Source organism: Echiichthys vipera, assembly GCF_963691815.1.
Source record: "Echiichthys vipera genome assembly, chromosome: 13".
Classification (NCBI taxonomy): Eukaryota; Metazoa; Chordata; class Actinopteri; order Perciformes; family Trachinidae; genus Echiichthys; species Echiichthys vipera.
Genome location: NC_139838.1, coordinates 15,999,073 through 16,017,029, shown reverse-complemented (window position 1 = coordinate 16,017,029; position 17,957 = coordinate 15,999,073). Strand labels below are relative to the sequence as shown.

Genomic DNA, 17,957 nt, shown 5'->3' with positions numbered 1-17,957 from the left:
CTGCAACAGTCAAGAATAGAAAAATACCAAGAATAAACTGTAACCAACTATGCACTTTAGTTTTACACTTTAGTGCAAGACGTGCACAAATATAACATTAAAAATACAGTTTATAAAATCAAATAAAACAGAAAAATGCTGCTTACACTGAAATGGGTCATTCTGCAGGGATATGTTTGACCCATATGTTTGATCTTTACTGTGGTTTGCACTAAACTTGTCTGACTGTTGTGTGTTGACGTCCCTGTCCTGAACTGTCTGACAAGTCAGACAGGGGGGGACTGATTAAGTCCTGAGGGCGGGTCTTCCTTCTGGGCCAAAATAGTGCGTGCTCCCTGCTCGGAAAATAACTTTGCCACTCAGACTTGACCGCTTGCAACGTTCAGGGTCCGAGCTTTGGATAATTATTGACCAGACAAAGAGAGCTATCGACTCTCCAGCACGGACCTGACACAGACATGAGCTCCTCGGTGCCGGACTGAGTGGTGTTTATCTGGAGTACACAGCTGTTTGTCGGGCACGATGTTGTTTTGGCAGCCTTACACTGAAAACTTCCGTTCCCCTGCACAGAGACACGGCGGCAGCAGCTACGCACGGTATGAACCTGTTGCACCTCAAATGTGCATTAAGTCCAGTTTATAGTTATAATTAATCATTAATAATTAATAACTATTTTGAGTAGGTCTTCTTTTTATTTGTATATTGCATTTATGTGTGGAAAGCAGGGTTACACATATCTACTGTATCTCCAGTCTTTGTTGATGCATTATGTTTTGGGAGGCAGAGCCCAAAGTAACAGTTGGACGCAATGACGGAAGCTCGGGGGCTTCTGATTGGCTAATCCCCCCTGCGCTGGGCACAGAGCGCTGCTTCTGATTGGCTGAGCGTCCGTCCTGGCATCCTTCCTTGAGGCTGGCGGTGGCAGCAGCAGCTCCTCCGCTGCAGGCTCCACAGACCCGTCTGTACGCTGCTGAGGGAGCCATGTTGATGCCTGGTTTTGTGTCAACCGCTGCACTTTGGATGGTTCAGGGACTGCGGAAGACCTTAGCGGTGACTGCAGCTCCGCGATGAGAAGAGGAGAGCGGGTGTGGACGGTTCAGGGAGCACCAGAGGAGGAGAGCTGCTGTTAGGTCTACCGGACATCTCACGGTTGAGTCAGAAGCAAGTTGATGCTAGTTAGCCTGGTAGCTAAGTTAGGTAGCAACAGCTGTGGCGGACGCTGCGTGGGGATGCGGCGGCGTGTGGACTTAAACTAAATCACATCTGCTTGTCGCATTTTGTTGGGCTAACGTCAGAGAGACTGCTTGAAGACTCTGGAGTAACAACTGGGTTCATGCTAGCCTGCTTAAAGTTGCCTTTTATCAAAGCTAGCTAGCTGTTAGCTCACATTAGCATGCTGACAATCATCTCCAGTCACGACTAACGTTAGCTAGCTGAGTGGACCCTAACTTAACGTTACTTTACAGTTGTGCAGCATCGTGTTGTGTGACAAAAGCAAACCCCCGAGTGGAGATATGGAGATTCATCCAAGCTACCGATTCGCTCGCCCAGCTTGTTGCCAAGGGAGCGGCTAACGGGCTAGCAGCATAACTTTCCTCTCACGGGTGTCACTCAGAAAGAAGCTGCAGCAGAGCCCGCTTCCTTCCTTTCGTCGCCTTAGCCCGACTGTCTGTCTCGTACCTTGAAGCAAAGCTGGCGACCCTCCGAGTAGAAGCCGAGGACAAGGAGCTGGGGCCGATGGCCTGGGTACTGAAGATGGACGACGCCACCATCGAGTCGGGGCTGGTGCACGACTTCGATGCCAGCCTGTCCGGCATAGGACAGGAGCTGGGGGCTGGAGCCTACAGCATGAGGTTAGCGACGGAGAGAGTCAACCTCCAGGCTTCCTAACACAGTAGTGGGGTCAATATAGAGAGAACAACATACACTCTGTCTGGAAGTGTTAACAGTACACCCCCCCCGTGTGTGTGTGTGTGTTATTCCCTTTGTACTTGGTGCGATGGCTTTCTCTTTGTTTTGGGATTTGGAGTAGTGCAATCATTGCAGGGTGCCACGATTAGGGGACAAAGATTAATTTCCCTGAGCCACACAAAAGGAAGAGCACGTGTTATTCTGTGAGGGGACAAAGACCTATCAGACCAAAGAGAGACCTAAAGTTTGTGTACATATCAAGATAACACAGGAAGTTTGCAGGGAAGGCCTTGTTTTGGCCCCTCAGACTGACAGTGATCAGAACAGGCCATGGTTTTGTTTCTAAAGACCTGTAGTGTGTGGAAGGAAAGGTTGTGCATTATGTACAAGGTGATGGGTCTGGTTTTTGTATTTTTGATTAGGGAATCTCCTAAAAATCTCCTACATTTGACATGGAGGTGTAAAGGGCAGAAGCTTCAGCACTTCTTTTCTCTCTCTCTTGCATCAAATGATGTGTTTTTCTTCAATAATTTCCTACTACAATATTGATGTAAGAGGTGTTTCTGACTGACGATCCATGGTTATCGAAGTTAACTTCCATTGCTTTAACAACTGTTGGTTTTTCCTTACTTCTTGCCAAGTATGTCAAACTGCACAATGCATTGGTGTTGCATAAGGATCTTTCTCTTCAAATGTACAAAAAAGAAAAGTTCCTTCGTTTTTAAATGCAGAAATCTCAGGTCAAAAATAAAACAATTCTAACAATCTGACCAAACCGCCGTCAGTACCAGAATTGGTTTTGAATGCTTGGACAGATTCTTCAACACTGAACCAAATAATCTCAGCATTCATGAATATGTTTCTGCTTTAGAGCTTTTGATCAAATCTCAATTTCCTTGGCAACAGTTGGTCCAGTTGTCATTGACGTTTAGATGTTGATGATATTTTTTTAAACAGTTTTATATTCCCCTATATTTAAATAACAGTTTCTTTGGTATCGCTATTGGCAGTAGAGATATTTTATTGGGAGAAAATCTAATTTAAAATGTTCACATGATACTCAGCTCTAGGAGCCACGCACATTCTTTGTATGCATCCCTCTCATATTCCATGTTGAGTTTTAATTTACTGGCTTGTGAACATGCCAGCAGTTCTTTCCTGTTCACCAGGTGATTCCAACATTTGTTTCTAAATTGAACTCTTATGACTCGCTAATGTGTGTGTGTGTGTGTAGGATGGACTCTAATCCCTTTGAGTGCTTTTAGAAGTAAAGTGTTGGCATCAAAGGGACGTCGTTGTAAACCACCTGTTCAGTTAGAAACTCTTGCCATGTGTGCCAGTGATGACATTTATGTGACTAAGGCAAGAAGAAGCTCCCGGGACCTGCATGTGTCTTATCATCTGCCTCCTCAGCCATCTGCCTTAAGAGTGCGTCTATCTGTGACGTGTCGTAGGTGTGTGTCAGTCTCTTACGAGGGCAAGCGAGTTCACCGATACTCAAGCCATGGGGTTTGCATGTAAGTGAATTAGTGAAAGCGGAGAGTGTCTGTGGAGTGTCAGTGCTGTCTGTGGTGTTTGGGTGGGTTTGCGGGGCATGTTTGGAGTCAGCAGCTAGTAGGAACAGAATGTCTCAGTGTGCTTAGGTGGTAGCTCCTCAGATTTCAGGAAGCAGATGTAGTTTTTCCTGGGCAGCGGGGCTGTGGCACCCAGGTTGGCTCCCTCTGGGCATCGACTGTGCAGAGCAAAACCACAGCAGCAAGTGATTTGAGATTGAATACATTCAGCTTGGTAGACTTTGTTGTCTGGAGGAAGGTGCTACAGGAATGTCTTGAAATTGTCATGTTGTTTTTAATGTTTGTTAGTTTTTTTTAAAAGTTTGGCTTGAGTTTAGAGCAGCATCTTGGCAAAAAGTTTTCCAGGTAATGGGACGCCGTGATCTGCATTCTTTACATGGATCCTTTTCCGCACAGCCACTGAGATGTACACGCACACACGCTCTCCCGTTCACTGTGCACCGGTTGACACCCTTGCAGCATTTGTCAGGGTGAGCTGAGGACGGCTGGTTGTCCGGAGTGGCTGCCAAGTGTGAGAGATAGCGTGTGTCAGCAGCTCAGGCTATCTCTGGGTGTTTTTGTTCATTTATCCCGCTGCAGTCTCATGCATACATAATGAGAGAGCCATTTGATCGATGGCGAGTCTTCGTCACCTCTTCTAAAATAAGCCAGCCCATTTAATAATTCCACACCATGAGGAGGTAAAGCATTGTCTGGCCAAAAGTGGAGCTTGCAACAGTTTAAATGGCACAAACCAACTTGATGTGTTTTAAAGATAAAGTTTTAGGAAAGAAGGGAGTTCACAGTGATTAGGTTGCTGTCAGGATGGTATTGGAGATTCAATAAAAGCTTAGAATGTTAAACAAAGGCCAATTTAAGTATATTGAGAGGACGTAGATGCACCAATTAGGCTGTTCTCAGAAAAACCTTTAAGCAACTGTTCTTTCATGATGGTTTTCTGTTTTCCCGCATGTCTTTTTTTTCTACGTCACTTCCCTACCATGCTGACTTTCTGTTTGTGTTTTTCTCCTCCTCCCTTCCGTCCCTCTCAGCGATGTGTTGGCTCTGCCGATCTTTAAGCAGGAGGACTCCAGCCTTCCTCCTGAAAGCGAGACCAAAAATACCCCATTCCAGTATGTGCTGTGTGCCGCCACCTCGCCTGCCGTCAAGCTGCACGACGAGACGCTCACATACCTGAACCAAGGTGAGACGAACAATACACAAGAGAAAGTTTGGGTTTAATAAGATGGTCACCTTCTGTTTTTCTACTACTACTAAAACTGCAAATACAGACTGGTATTTGATGTGGTTCGTATGTACACAGTCTTTGTGCTCCGGGGCCACACACACCCATCATTCAGCATCAATAAATAATCATCACATTAATTTATAGCACATTTGAATAATACTATAAAATGAAGCTGTTGTTGATGCGAATGACAGCCTCTTCTGACCTTTACTCTGCACTTTAATGTTGCGTCTCTGCTACATTGCTTTATGTCACAAATGGAGATTTACTTTATTTGAAGGCACATAAATGGAAGAGCCAGTGACATCGAAGCAGCAGCATAAATTAACTTATATCCCTATATGTATTACTGCAAGACAGGATCTGTCAAATACCGAGTCAGATTTCATGGAATTACAGAGATTAAAGCAAAATGCATCCTTTACAAAAATGTTTTTTCTAAATGTGGAATCATTTAGAATTGCTAGAGCAGCTAAAATGCAATTTCTGGTCTATTGTGTGAAGATGCGAAACATTTTCCAAACTGCAGAGTGGGCTGTGTGAAGGTCTGGTCATCTATGTCATTAGGTCAGGATGCACTTTGCTGGAAATAAAAAAGCACGTTGTGGGTTAAGTAACTTATTGTGTAGTCTATATCCAGTTTGTAGGTTTGATAGAGAAGGAAGTCGCTCTGAAGTGCATTTACTGTTGAGCCTTATTGAGATGGTGTGAACCTGTTTGAACATACCAAGCTTGACAACATGGGTATTTACCTTTTTATATTTACCCTTTAGTACATAGACTGTAGTCATCTGTAGTTTTTTGTGTCATGCCCGTACAAGTGCCCAGCCCACTTAGACATCAAGTATGCCACTGTCAGATGGTGCGATAGATACCTGCAGCTCTACTACGTGAATGAAAATACAGTCGATGCTAGCAGAGATATAGTATCAACTTGTCATCCATCTGCACAGCTCTCAGATTTTGAAAATGTGACGACACGATAAACAAACTTTGGCCATGATGCTGCTGGCACTGGAGACTGTGCAGCTGGAAATGGGGGAACCTGAAATGCTGACTTTTGTTTCTAAATTGACTATACGTCTCACAGTGTAATCCAAGACCAAGATTTCCAAGCTACATGTCTCTTCACTTTTGTCTGGGACAACCCAAAACCACTCAGTGTGGAGGGGCCTTTATATACAGTGTTACAGTGGAAACCTAAAGCTTTGTCTCAGGTGCAAGATATCAAGTCTGCCACAAAAAGGCTGCCTTCATAAAGACAATAAAGTCTTTTATAATCATACAATGTCAAACCATATAATGAGCAATAAAACAATAAATGGACATCAGCAACCAAAAAACTACCCCTTTGAGGAGTAGTTGCAGTTACTCCACTGTTCTGTTTTTAGTAGCTCTTATTTTTTTACCACCTTTCCCATCATGTTTTTTTTTCCTTTCCTTTGATGTTGTGATTTCTCTCCCTCCCTCAGGCCAGTCTTACGAGGTGCGTATGTTGGACAACAGGAAGCCGGAAGAGTTACCAGAGCTCAACAACAAGATGATGAAGGTGAGAGTATCTTCACAGCTGGAGGAAAAATTTTTACGACTTGCGTCAGATACACTTCATACCTAACTGTGTGAGTGTGTGTGTGTGTAGAGCATAGTGCGTGTGGTGTTTCATGACCGCCGGCTGCAGTACACAGAGCACCAGCAGCTGGAGGGCTGGAAGTGGAATCGTCCCGGCGACCGTCTCCTTGACATCGGTAATGAAGCCTGATGAGAAATGTTTACTTAAACCACTCCCTTGTGTGTGATTTTTATGGTTCAAATATCTGTGTGTGCGTGTGTGTGTGTGTGAGACAGATATCCCCATGTCAGTGGGCATTGTGGACCCGAAGACTCACCCCTCCCAGCTTAACGCTGCAGAGTTCCTGTGGGACATGAACAAAAGAGCTTCTGTTTTTGTGCAGGTACACACACACACACACACACACACACACACACACACACACACACACACACACACAAGCTCTCTCTTGTGCCATCTGTTGGGCGTGTAACTGAATTTCCATATCAAACACATTTTCATCACACTCATCCTCTTGTCCCGCGGCTGTCTGCAGGTGCACTGCATAAGCACAGAGTTCACACCCAGGAAGCACGGTGGAGAGAAGGGCGTCCCCTTCAGGATCCAGTTTGACACGTTTGCCCCGGGAGAGAGCGGAGAATACACAGAGCACCTCCACTCTGCCTCCTGCCAAATCAAAGTCTTTAAGGTACACATTCATTCTCTCATGGGGGGGACGTTTTTCTAACCTGACTCTCACCAGATGAATTTCATTCCGCCTTGCTTCACTCATCCATCTGGGATCGCTCCATAGGAAAGTGATTTCAGGAGGCAGGGCCTTATTAAAAATCCTAGCATATGATTTGATAAATCACTTGTCCGTCATCTTTATTGACGTGCAACTTTAACCATTCACATTGAAACCAATTCGTGACACCGATGAGAGCGACGCAGGAAAAAGCCAAACCTGGTTGGGAGAAGGGCGAAAACATCGTTTCCACCAACAAAAGCCTTCAGTGCCGGTCTCTGGTGTTCTTTTAAAGAAAAAATATTCGCTAGATTGGACAACACGGATGAAATAGCAGCGTCGATGTTGACGCCTGCTTCCTTGATGCGATCCACCATTGTTTTCTGAATCACAATAGTCGCGTGTCCGCTACGTCACATCGAAAACCCCTGCCCGGCGGCCATGATTGGCTTGACCACCTGAAATCCAGATGGTTGAGTGGAGCTAGGCAGAGTCAAGGCTGAAGCAAGGCGCAACAAAAATTCATCTGGCGACAGTCAGGTTTGCGTTTTTACACCACCTCATGCATCGGCTCTCGCAGCAAATTTTAAATGTAGCTTTCTTTTCCGGTCTCCCTATTTCTTCTCCACTTCCTTTTTAGCCAAAGGGGGCGGATCGTAAGCAAAAGACGGACAGGGAGAAGATGGAGAAACGCACACCTCAAGAGAAGGAAAAGTACCAGCCTTCTTATGATACCACTATCCTGTCAGAGGTCAGTATTCAGCTGCTGTGAACTGTCAGGCCTTACAAAAACAGGGCTGTAGCAGAAACTAGGCTAAAGTACCAGCAAGCATCCAGTTTCAATTTTCATTTGGGGGGTTATCTATGTTAAACTATGCACCCAAGTCAGGGAAATGCATTTCTGCAAAGTCTGCTATGTGGATAAATGTGAAGTTAAGCACCGTATTGGTGTTCTTCATTACTGCCAGCCATTTTCTCAAACATAATCAAACTATTATTTTCTCTGAGCTCAAGGTGACATTTACAAATTGCTTGTTTTGTCAGTTAAACCTAAGAGAATCCTAACTAACCAAAGTAAATCCTCACATTTTAAAAAGCTGGAACTAGAGAGTTTTGGCATTTTTGCTTAATAACTGACACTAACTGATGATTATCTATTATCACGATTGTTGCTAATGCATTTACTGCCAACAAACTATTGGATTCATCCATTAAAACAAACGGAAAAGCTGTCATTTTAATGCAAGGTCAATCATTTTTCTCTACGGTAAATGGCTCTTGAGTTAAAATATTGTTACTGATGACGGAGCCTCATAAGAACTTGAATAATAAAATCACAGCAACCCTCTCTTGAAGTGCAGGGCATCAACTGGACAAAACAGTCAAAATGACAGTGTGATTGATATCCTGTCTCAAGCAGATTTGAAGTCTCCTCACGTACATTTAATTGTGTTGTTACATGAACTGAAACAAACGGTGTCCGATGCGTGCTTTGGAAAGTGGTTGGCTGTAATGTTCAACAGGGTTTTCCGGAGTAATGTAAATAGTTTAGCTGAGGTGGTGAGCCACCTGAATCCTGACGAGTCTCGTCTCCTGATCAAGTTTAGTTTGTAGACAGGACCTAATCTGCTTTTTGTGTATGTATGTTTTATTTCATGAAACTACTTTAGTTGGTGTGATGTTAGCAAAGGTGGTGTTCTTCTCAGGTGAGGTGACCCACTTCCACAATAAAACACAGAGTTTATATAAAATGCAAAATGTCGAAGAACACTGCTCCTTTGATCGGGCTGTTCAGTCTTTATCATTACGTACAGATTTGAATGTTTTCTGTGTCTCAGAGGTTTTTAAGATGGATTAAGGGCCGTCCACACCAAGAACAACAACTATAAATACATTGTTTTAATAATTGCTCTAACTCAAGTGGATGGCGGGGGCTACACCACGGCTATAACGATAACGACAGAGCTATTTGATGAACGATAGAAACACTGACAGCCAGTCAAAATCCATCCCTCACTTTCAAACTCTATCATAATAATAAGTAACGCGTAGTCTCTGTCCTCACCTCCATAGTGCTGAAAGACGCACAGTACCAAGGATGTACGGCACAGCTGCAGCTACTTTTCAACTGTTTTCTTTATTAATAAGAATATTGAGAAATAAAAGCTAAACTAAGTGGTTTCTAAATGTTGTATATGCCTCTTTTATGGAAGCTAATTTGATGGCATTTAGGAAACAAATTAATGCAGAAAACGAGGGACACGTGGGGCTCCAACACAGCCGGAGCGGGCAACGCAATTGGGCGCAGCTGTTAACTGAGCATAATTGTTCATAAGTGTGGATGCTCACATCGCTATAGTTCTAGTTCTTGGTGTGGGCGGCCCTTTATTTTGAAGTGTCTACACTAAGACTGCCCTCAGGTTATTGGTTGTTTTTGTGTTGGTCGCCGGCTGGTTAACTTCTGCTGTGTGTCTGTATGTAGACGAGGCTTGAACCCATCATAGAGGATGCGGGTGACCACGAGCTGAAAAAGTCCAGCAAGCGGACACTTCCTGCTGACTGTGGTGACTCCTTGGCCAAGAGAGGCAGTGTAAGCACCCTGCTCACCTCTCCTCCACTCCTCCTCCCCATCACTCCATCTACAGTCTGCCTCCTGCAGACACCCGGCTGCAGTCTGAAGCATTTAGACACTAGCCCCTCAGCTGATGGGAAGGAGACGTTTTAATGCCATGTATTTGACATTCGGTGGGGTGGAGATGGTGCAAAGCTAAATTCCCAATCCATCCTTGACTTCTCCTCAACCATTATTCCTTTTTCTCTGGGGTTATTTGAAGTTGGCCGACAGTGTTTATTAACCTATTAAGTCTGACTTAATTGCGTATTTGTACTTATGTGTCTCCCCTCAGTGCTCCCCATGGCCAGATGCCTACGTCAGCCCCAACCAGGCAGCTACTCCCTCCTTCACCTCCACCCCATTGTCCACCTACACGACCTCCTCAGTACCGGACAGGTAAGTGTGTGGCAAAGGGCCGGGCAATAATGCCGATATCGTGAGATACTGTAGGTCATTTCGGATCTCGACAGTGATACACAATATATCACAATGAAGTAAATAAATATTCTATATGAAATAACCACATAGTAAAGCCTATTTTGTCTACTCCTGTGTGAATTAAATACATGACAAATGAAAAGTATAAAGCCTTTTTTTATTTTTTTAAGAACTTTAGTGAGAAATGCGCAAGAATCAGAATGTACAGCGTCGTCCAAATCATATAATATTGCTGCAGTTTTATGTTTAGAAGCTATGTAGAAAAATATATACAATAGATTTTTTTTAAGACTTTTTAAAAACAATAAACCATAACAAGTTGCAAATCAAGAAGGAGGATAAAAGAAAAAAATATTATAATAAAATTGACAAAATAAACAAATACAATTATAAGAACATTTTTGTAGTGGACATTTTTTTTGCTGTTTGCATCATGTTTTTGTCGTGTGTCCGTGTCTCTTAATTATCGTCTCTCGTGTTCTAGTGACTCGTCCTCACCCAATCACCAGGCAGACCCTGGTAGCCATGGAAACTCGGAGGTCAGTCTCCACTCTTCTCACCTGTATGAATTGGTGGAAAAGGTAAATAATAAAATTTTCTTTCATCGTAGATTTTTAAACTTATTACACTAGGAAAAGCATTATAGTGAATTACATCATTGTTTTTGACATGTTAAAATAAATTCTTGCTAGATCAGTGGCAAAAGAAACGTATAATATACTAAACTTAGTTGGAGCCTTAGTTACGTCAAACAAACTGTACAGTTTTGTATGATTCCTCAGTAGGACTGAATTGTGGGCAGTAAAACTTTGTGTGTGTGTGTTTGTTCTGCAGCAGTTGAGCCCCACTGCCTCCATACAGGATGCACAGAAGTGGCTGCTGAAAAATCGCTTCAACTCCTACACACGGCTCTTCTCTCACTTCTCAGGTTCAAACACACACAGTCTAATACACTAAAACATGTGTGTGAGGTTGTAAGAACTGCAGTACAAGTGACTGGTCCTTTAACTTGTTGCTTAGGTTCTGATTTGTTGAAGCTAACCCGGGACGACCTGGTCCAGATTTGTGGGCCAGCAGATGGGATCAGACTCTTCAATGCACTTAAATCCAGGTGTGTTGCAGTGTTTCCCCTACCATTATATTAGGGGGGGCGACCCAGCCCACAAACCCGGTCATTTAAGGATCCCTTTCCTATAGAACAGCTCTGTACCTTGTTCTTTTAGTAAACAAACTAAACAGCCTTATGTTATTTATCCTATTTGTACGACAGCCTGTGAATTCTGTCTCTACATGGTTGCATTTACAATTCTGAGAAAACTCTCCCACCCTCCCCCCTTGTCCTTTGTGGTTGTGCATGAGCATTATGAAGGGGCTGCTATGTTTCACTGCATGTATTATGATGTTTGCGTGTAGGTCAGTGCGTCCCAGGTTGACAGTGTATGTATGTCAGGAGTCCCCCCAGGAGAGCCCCCTGCTGGAGAGACACGCCACCAATGAAAATGGAGAACACGGCATTTCCTCTAGTTTACACGGTAAACGAGCTCTGCGTTTGACAGCAGTCCTATCATTCCATGCGTAGTAAATGCAGGGTGTGAATATCAACACATCATCTTTTCTGCTGTTTCTGTGCAGTGTATCATGCTCTGTACCTGGATGAGCTCACAGCTGCAGAACTGATCAGCAAGATGGCGTGTGTGTGCAACCTTCCCCTGGGAACGATCCACCAGGTGTACAGACAGGGTCCGACAGGCATACACATCCTGCTCAGTGACCAGGTACCAACAAACACACACAGGCCGATAGCATGTTCCTCTCCACTAGCACTGTAACATCTGGATTATTACAATTAAAACGGAAACAGCAGGATATAAAACCCATCACCATGGATATTTATTGACACTTTAGTTTTTCAGCTTTTTGAGATGCATTTTGTGCTGCTGTTATAAATGCATAATAATAATAAATGCATATTTTATAATATGATGGGTTTAAGACCTTTCCCTTTTTAATTTTAACATCACTGCACATACTGTGAATGTTGTCTAACCCATGGACCAAACAACAGAGGTTTGCTTGCTGTGGTAGTCCGTGTTACGTGTTTCGGCATTAACCAATTACATTACTTGCCCATTGCCGTCTTTTTGCTTTTTGAAATAAAACCCATGTAGTTAAATCATCAGCTCCCACGTCAAATTGTCTGCTCCGCTCCGTACAGCATCGTCACGACACAGGAGTCCGATTTCACTCATCACGCAACGAGACGGACAAGACCATGGTGGAGGATTTTGTGTCAAAATGAAAAGCAAAAGTGCTGAATCAGAGGATTTATATCACGTATGATGTATTTATATAGTTAACACAGTGAATATATGTATATTTATATAGAAAGCAAAGAAAATAGATCAAAAACTAGATTGTGGTCTAGCCGCGGAGCTCCATGACACTGTGGTCTGAACAGACCAGTTGGTGTACATCATATCTATGTACAGTCTATGGTTGACACGGCGCTTCCGCCTCCTGTCTCCACCCGGCAGCTGCCAAAATGGGCCACGCAGCAACAGATCGACCGCAGAGTCAAAGAGGCCAGACACAGCCGTGGTGCGTTTGTGGTGTAATCAGTAACACCAGCGTTGTCACAGGTTTACTAACCAGTGGGAAAATTTACTCACTGTTGCATCCCTAATTGTCGCTCTCTCAAATATTCCTCTGCTTCAAAAAATCCTCAGACTCATTCTGTACAGAGGAAAAGAATAAGATGTGCGTCACTATTTTGTGTGCATCACTGTTTAAGGCTCCATCTTACCAGGAACACCTGTTACTTAATTGCATGTAATTTCCATTCTCACACACACTGTACTGCATTGCTCCTCCTTTTATTTATTTTTTTCAATTTTTTTTATTGGCTTTTGCAGGCAAACACAAACAGGTATAGTACATGTACAGTATGTCTGCTTTAAGGTGAAAAAAAAAACACAGACAGAAACAGAAAAACCCCATCATGAATCCCGCTATCCCTCCCAACAATCCACGTCAGACACTGTCACAATAAAAAAAAAAAACAAGTATGCTCCTGCTTTTGTGACGACCTCCCTTACTCAGTTTATACAAGTTTAAGACCTGTCTTTTTTTGTGTGTCTTTTTCAGATGGTTTACAACTTGCCTGACGAGAGCTGTTTTTTGATCAGCACTGTCAAAGGTGAGCTTCTAATAAACCTGTGAATGTTCTCATTTGTCCAGGTCATCGTTATCCCCAAAGAAATTTAAGTCAAAAGCAGCTGGACTTGGTTGTTTGTCTAGGAAGACGTTTCACCTCTCATCCAAGAGGCTTCATCAGTTAATTTGGCACGATAGTCATCATCACACCTCATATAACAACTGTTCACAAAAGCCTCCTGTGACTCCAGCGACTGTCGTTCTAACCCAGTAGACCACTAACAAAGTCACTTCAACGGCACCAAGGGTTCCAGTGACACCATCGACCTTGTTCACGCCCTCACTAGAAGTTAAATACCTGGATCTCCACACCAGTTAGTTGGACCAGTCCCAGCCTGGTCAGATGCTTAAATGAACTGATGAAGCCTCTTGGTTGAGAGGTGAAACGTCTTCCTAGACAAAAAACCATGTCCAGTTGCTTTTGACTGAAATGTCTTTGGTGAATGAGCTTCTAATGCATTGTTAGTCTTTTAGCATTGTAATTTGGCCTGTAACAAGGCTCAGCAGATCCCTTATTTGACAAGGATTTAATGTACTTCTTCTTTCACCACCCTTCTCCAGATGAACTGGGCGAAGGACTCCATCTAATCCTGAAGTAGTGCGGAGGACAGATGGCATCACTAATACTCCACCCTCTGTCTTGGAGCTGAAGCCTCCCTCTGTCCCTCTCTGCCTGCCTCTACTCTTCCCTCGTACTTCCTCCCGTTCTCTCTAAACAATCGCTCAATGGAAAGCAGTCAGACTGCGCTAAAGCCATGTAAATGTTAGAATCTGACATGGGTGTGTCCACTGTTTCATATTGAAAACACTATTAACGGAGGAGATTAGTTAAAAGAGGAGAGACTGGGGGGGTATATGGGGTTAGGGGAAAGATAATGATGTATGTATTTTGATTTTATTATTTTATTTTTTTGTCTTTTATATGGTTTCTGCGGGATAAGGGGGGAGGGGGACTCCAGGAGAGAGTGCGTTCTGGCCGGCAGGAGAAGGAAAGAAAGCAGCGTTTCCTAATTGCTCGTTGCCCTTCTTTTACACAACGCGTACAACCAGCACTAGGCCAGTATTTGATAACCTGTACTGCTGAACAGCATGCGATCTCATCATACTAACCCGCTTAAATGAAAGTCCCAAAATGTAATCATTTGCTTGTTGAACATTCTCGACGGGGTTTATTGATCAGCTGAGCTTGGTAACCCCTGAAATATCCAGGCTAAATCTGTGGAAGTGGCGTCATTTGTGAATGTTGACACCAACATTCACATTTTTTTTTTTTTCTTGGACTTTGTCAGGTGGACTGATTTGCATTATCTGTCGTCACATAGAGGCATCCTTTTGTGAATTTACACCTCCAGCCTAACTCCCTGTCTGTTGACTCCACACTCTCTTCATGAACGTCCTGTTTGGCATGCGCTTTTACTCTTTTTAGCCGATGCTTTATTTGTGGATCATTTTTGGTTTTCTGTTGCTCTCATTGAATTTACTTGTCTCTGGTGCCATATTGGCTTTTTAGCTCAACCTTTTACTCCCTTTCACAAACACGGTGCACCTCATCTTTGACTCCTCTGTTTTCCGTGCTGACTTTGAAACACTGGATTAGAGGAGTGCGGTTTACACCTTCTGGGATTTTGGCCATAAATATGCCGGGGGGGGGGGGGGGGGGGCAACCCTTTCGAAGTCTGGCAGGTGGAGCATAAACGCCTATCCTAAAACCTTCCATAATGTGGACCAAACGGGTTTCAGATTGATAGGCATTTTTTGGAGAAAAGGCCTCATTGGCTCTGTACATCATGGTCGTTTGAAGCATTCATAGAATTGATCCGATGGCAAATTTAAACCCTCATCTAGTGGAGTTGCTTGTGCGCTGCATGTACCCCGTAAATAACCCCCCCCCCCCCCCTTCCTGGATCTGCTCTGCAAGAAGCAACCCATCACACAGCAGGCTGGTAGAAATGTATCATGGCGGTAGCCTGGTTTCAAGTCTTATCCTGTAGACTAGAAAGTCATGGCAGCTCCTCATCCATCTTTAAAATCTTGTGTTTTTAATGTAGCTGAACACAGGAAGTACAGGTCACGTGTTTCAAGAAACCTTTGAAAGGGGACAGGAAATCTCTCACAGGTCCTCAGTCACGGGTTTAGTTGACCCCCCCCTTTAGTTATGGTACACATTGTCTGGCAGTGTTGCAAGTGCACACAGTTTGCACGCCTCTTAGTGTCAGAATATGTGTGTGTATGTGTGGTGTGTGTGCACGCGCGCATGTGTGTCATTTTTCATTCTTGTAAAGAAAACTTAAGTCAGTAGTTGTCATGAACCTTTCCTCTTGGTATGATGAAACTGTGTTTAGCTTGCTGTTTAGTAAAGAGCATGTGGAAGATGGGAAAGGGAGGGAGGGATAATTTGGTTCTTGTTGAGTGTAACACCTTGTTTTTCCATATGTTAGAGACCAAGTCTGCACTGAGAAATCGGAAAACTCATGCTCGATGTGTAGTCAGTAGTCCTACAACCACACCCTTTTCTTACCCGCCTATAAGAAGGAGAACAAAAAAAAACAAACAAAAAAAAGAATGTCAAGACTAAAAAGCATCTGTGTTTTTGAGTCACCATGCGCCAGAGCCAGGACTGTAGCTCTTGTGGTGTTTACAAGGACATGAGTACCACAGCACAGTAAACTGTGCTCAGTAACGGAGCGGATGTGTCAAGGGCAAAACTCTGGTGAGCAGATTTGGTCCCCTGAAGGCCTGATCAGTCGCCTGTCTGTCTTTGTGACCGAGTGTTTGTGTGTGTGTGTGTGAGTGAGTGTGGAAGATGAAGAGGTGACCACTGTTCATGTATAGCCTAATGTCAATGATGATGCTTCTCATGTGCACAGTATCGTATGCTGGAGATGTACACAACCACATGTGCTGGGAATAAATGATTTCATAACTTTCTCTGGTGTCCTGTTATATTATATTTCCTTATTTGAGCTGTTGGATACTTGTTTTGGCTCGAGAGGAAAGAGAAATTGGCAGGATTTTCATAAAGGGGGACTTCTGCAATTTAGTCAGCCTAATTAATCTGCCTTATTAGATCCTCAATAACTGGTAACTCATGTCTTTCAAACTCATCTACATTTTGTAAAGTCGCAAGAGACAACCCTGATAATATAGCCTGGATTGAATAATCACATTTTTGTTTAAATGAGAATCCAGATACACTCTTGTTCATACACCCGACCATAAAAACAGTTATTTGCTATGCTGCCATACAAAGCGCAGTAACTACAAAATCATGATTTCTGCATAATTTTTGGGCTTAAAGTATGGATCTTAGGATTTATTTGGATAATTATTAAATAGCAAACTAATAAACCCTAATTCGTAAACAGTGTACCAAATATGAATTTGTTGGGACAATAAACAAACTTTAAAAACATTTCGTTTTTTTACCTTGAATTAGTTTTTTTAGTTACTGCACTTGGGCTTTAAAGGGCAGTATGCAGGAAAATCATATATGGACTTACCTAATGCACAAGGAGCCACAATGTGTGTTGTTGTATGGCATATCAAAGGTGACTGTGCAAAACAGCGGCCTTTTGTTGCAGGACAATTAGATGACAGCGCAGTGACTCATATAGTCTGTTAAGCAGATTTAGAGAGCAAAACACCAGCCAAAGGTCTCTCCCAGAGCAGATGTTTAGGGCCCAGAATGATGCTAATTTTCACCACAGCAATTGTGTCAGAGGCTGAACAACATCTGGGAGGAAGAGTGAATACAGCTGTTGCAATCAATTAACACAGAATAGAAAACAAACCATTTCTCTGCATCCTGGTGAACAGCTGGTGGTTCACACCTGAACGTCTCAAAGGGTGCGTCATTGAGTGTATGTGCTGTTACAGGTCACCCAGTTGCTTCTGCATTATAGCCTTTTTAATTTCCCATCTGGTTTAACGGCCATAACTGCAGTTATTGCACATGTGTTGTGTTCATTCGGTGCATATTGCTTAATCACCAACAGGCCAAAGTGGACAACTGCCCTGAGACTCAAGGACCCCCGCTGGCCATTCGAGTTCACTGTGTAGATTTCATTATTTACAAATATTTAACACTGTTTGGGAAGGAATATGCCATTTTTATTTACAATATAAGCTAACATGATAAAAGTAGATTTTAAGACCTTAAATATTATGGTTAATGTTTGTAGATATTCAAAATGTTTACATTTAAATAAATAAATGAGCATAAGCATATATACAGGCAGTATTTGTTGCTGTGGGCTGAATGAGCAAGCAGCAGTTTTTTTATTTATTTGTACAACAATCAAAGCTAAGCAGGAAATCTCCATCTAAATAGTTATGTAACTGATGTAGCTGATTTAGGTGAATTAAGTGTCTTTTTAAAGGGAGGGGATCATTTAAATACATAAGCACAAAATGGTAGGGGAAATATGTCGTAAAATAAGAACGGTGTAGAAAACAAACATTTTAAAATGAAACCTGAAGGAATTTCTAATTCTTGCAAAACTTCAGTAGATTCATCATTGACCACATTTATAAAGATGTGTTAATGTGGAACAACGTGGTATTCTTTTTTATCAAAAGTCAAAGACAAGAAAATAAGTACTTTATATCAAATGCATTAATTCTATTGGCACAATTTTTACATTCACAAATGTAAATTCAGCAGTAAAAATTCTAATTGTATA

At 42.8% G+C, this 17,957-nt stretch overlaps 1 protein-coding gene across 3 annotated transcripts; it reads left to right on the top strand.

Annotated features, from left to right (window-relative positions):
* Positions 1-399: 399 nt before the first annotated feature.
* On the top strand, positions 400-14,117 carry ubp1 (upstream binding protein 1). 3 transcript variants are annotated; one of them, XM_083925688.1, is made up of 16 exons: positions 400-596; positions 4,517-4,668; positions 6,186-6,262; positions 6,353-6,458; positions 6,559-6,665; positions 6,819-6,971; positions 7,651-7,761; positions 9,493-9,600; positions 9,917-10,020; positions 10,547-10,643; positions 10,897-10,990; positions 11,083-11,173; positions 11,476-11,594; positions 11,695-11,837; positions 13,207-13,258; positions 13,837-14,117. In XM_083925688.1, exons 1-16 carry the CDS (start codon positions 523-525, stop codon positions 13,872-13,874), a joined length of 1,626 nt encoding a protein of 541 aa, XP_083781814.1. In that variant the 5' UTR covers positions 400-522; the 3' UTR covers positions 13,875-14,117. The 3 variants fall into 3 exon arrangements, with proteins under 3 accessions (XP_083781814.1, XP_083781813.1, XP_083781815.1); XM_083925687.1 differs by lacking the exon at positions 400-596 and adding an exon at positions 982-1,853; XM_083925689.1 differs by lacking the exons at positions 400-596; positions 9,493-9,600 and adding an exon at positions 982-1,853.
* Positions 14,118-17,957: the final 3,840 nt, after the last annotated feature.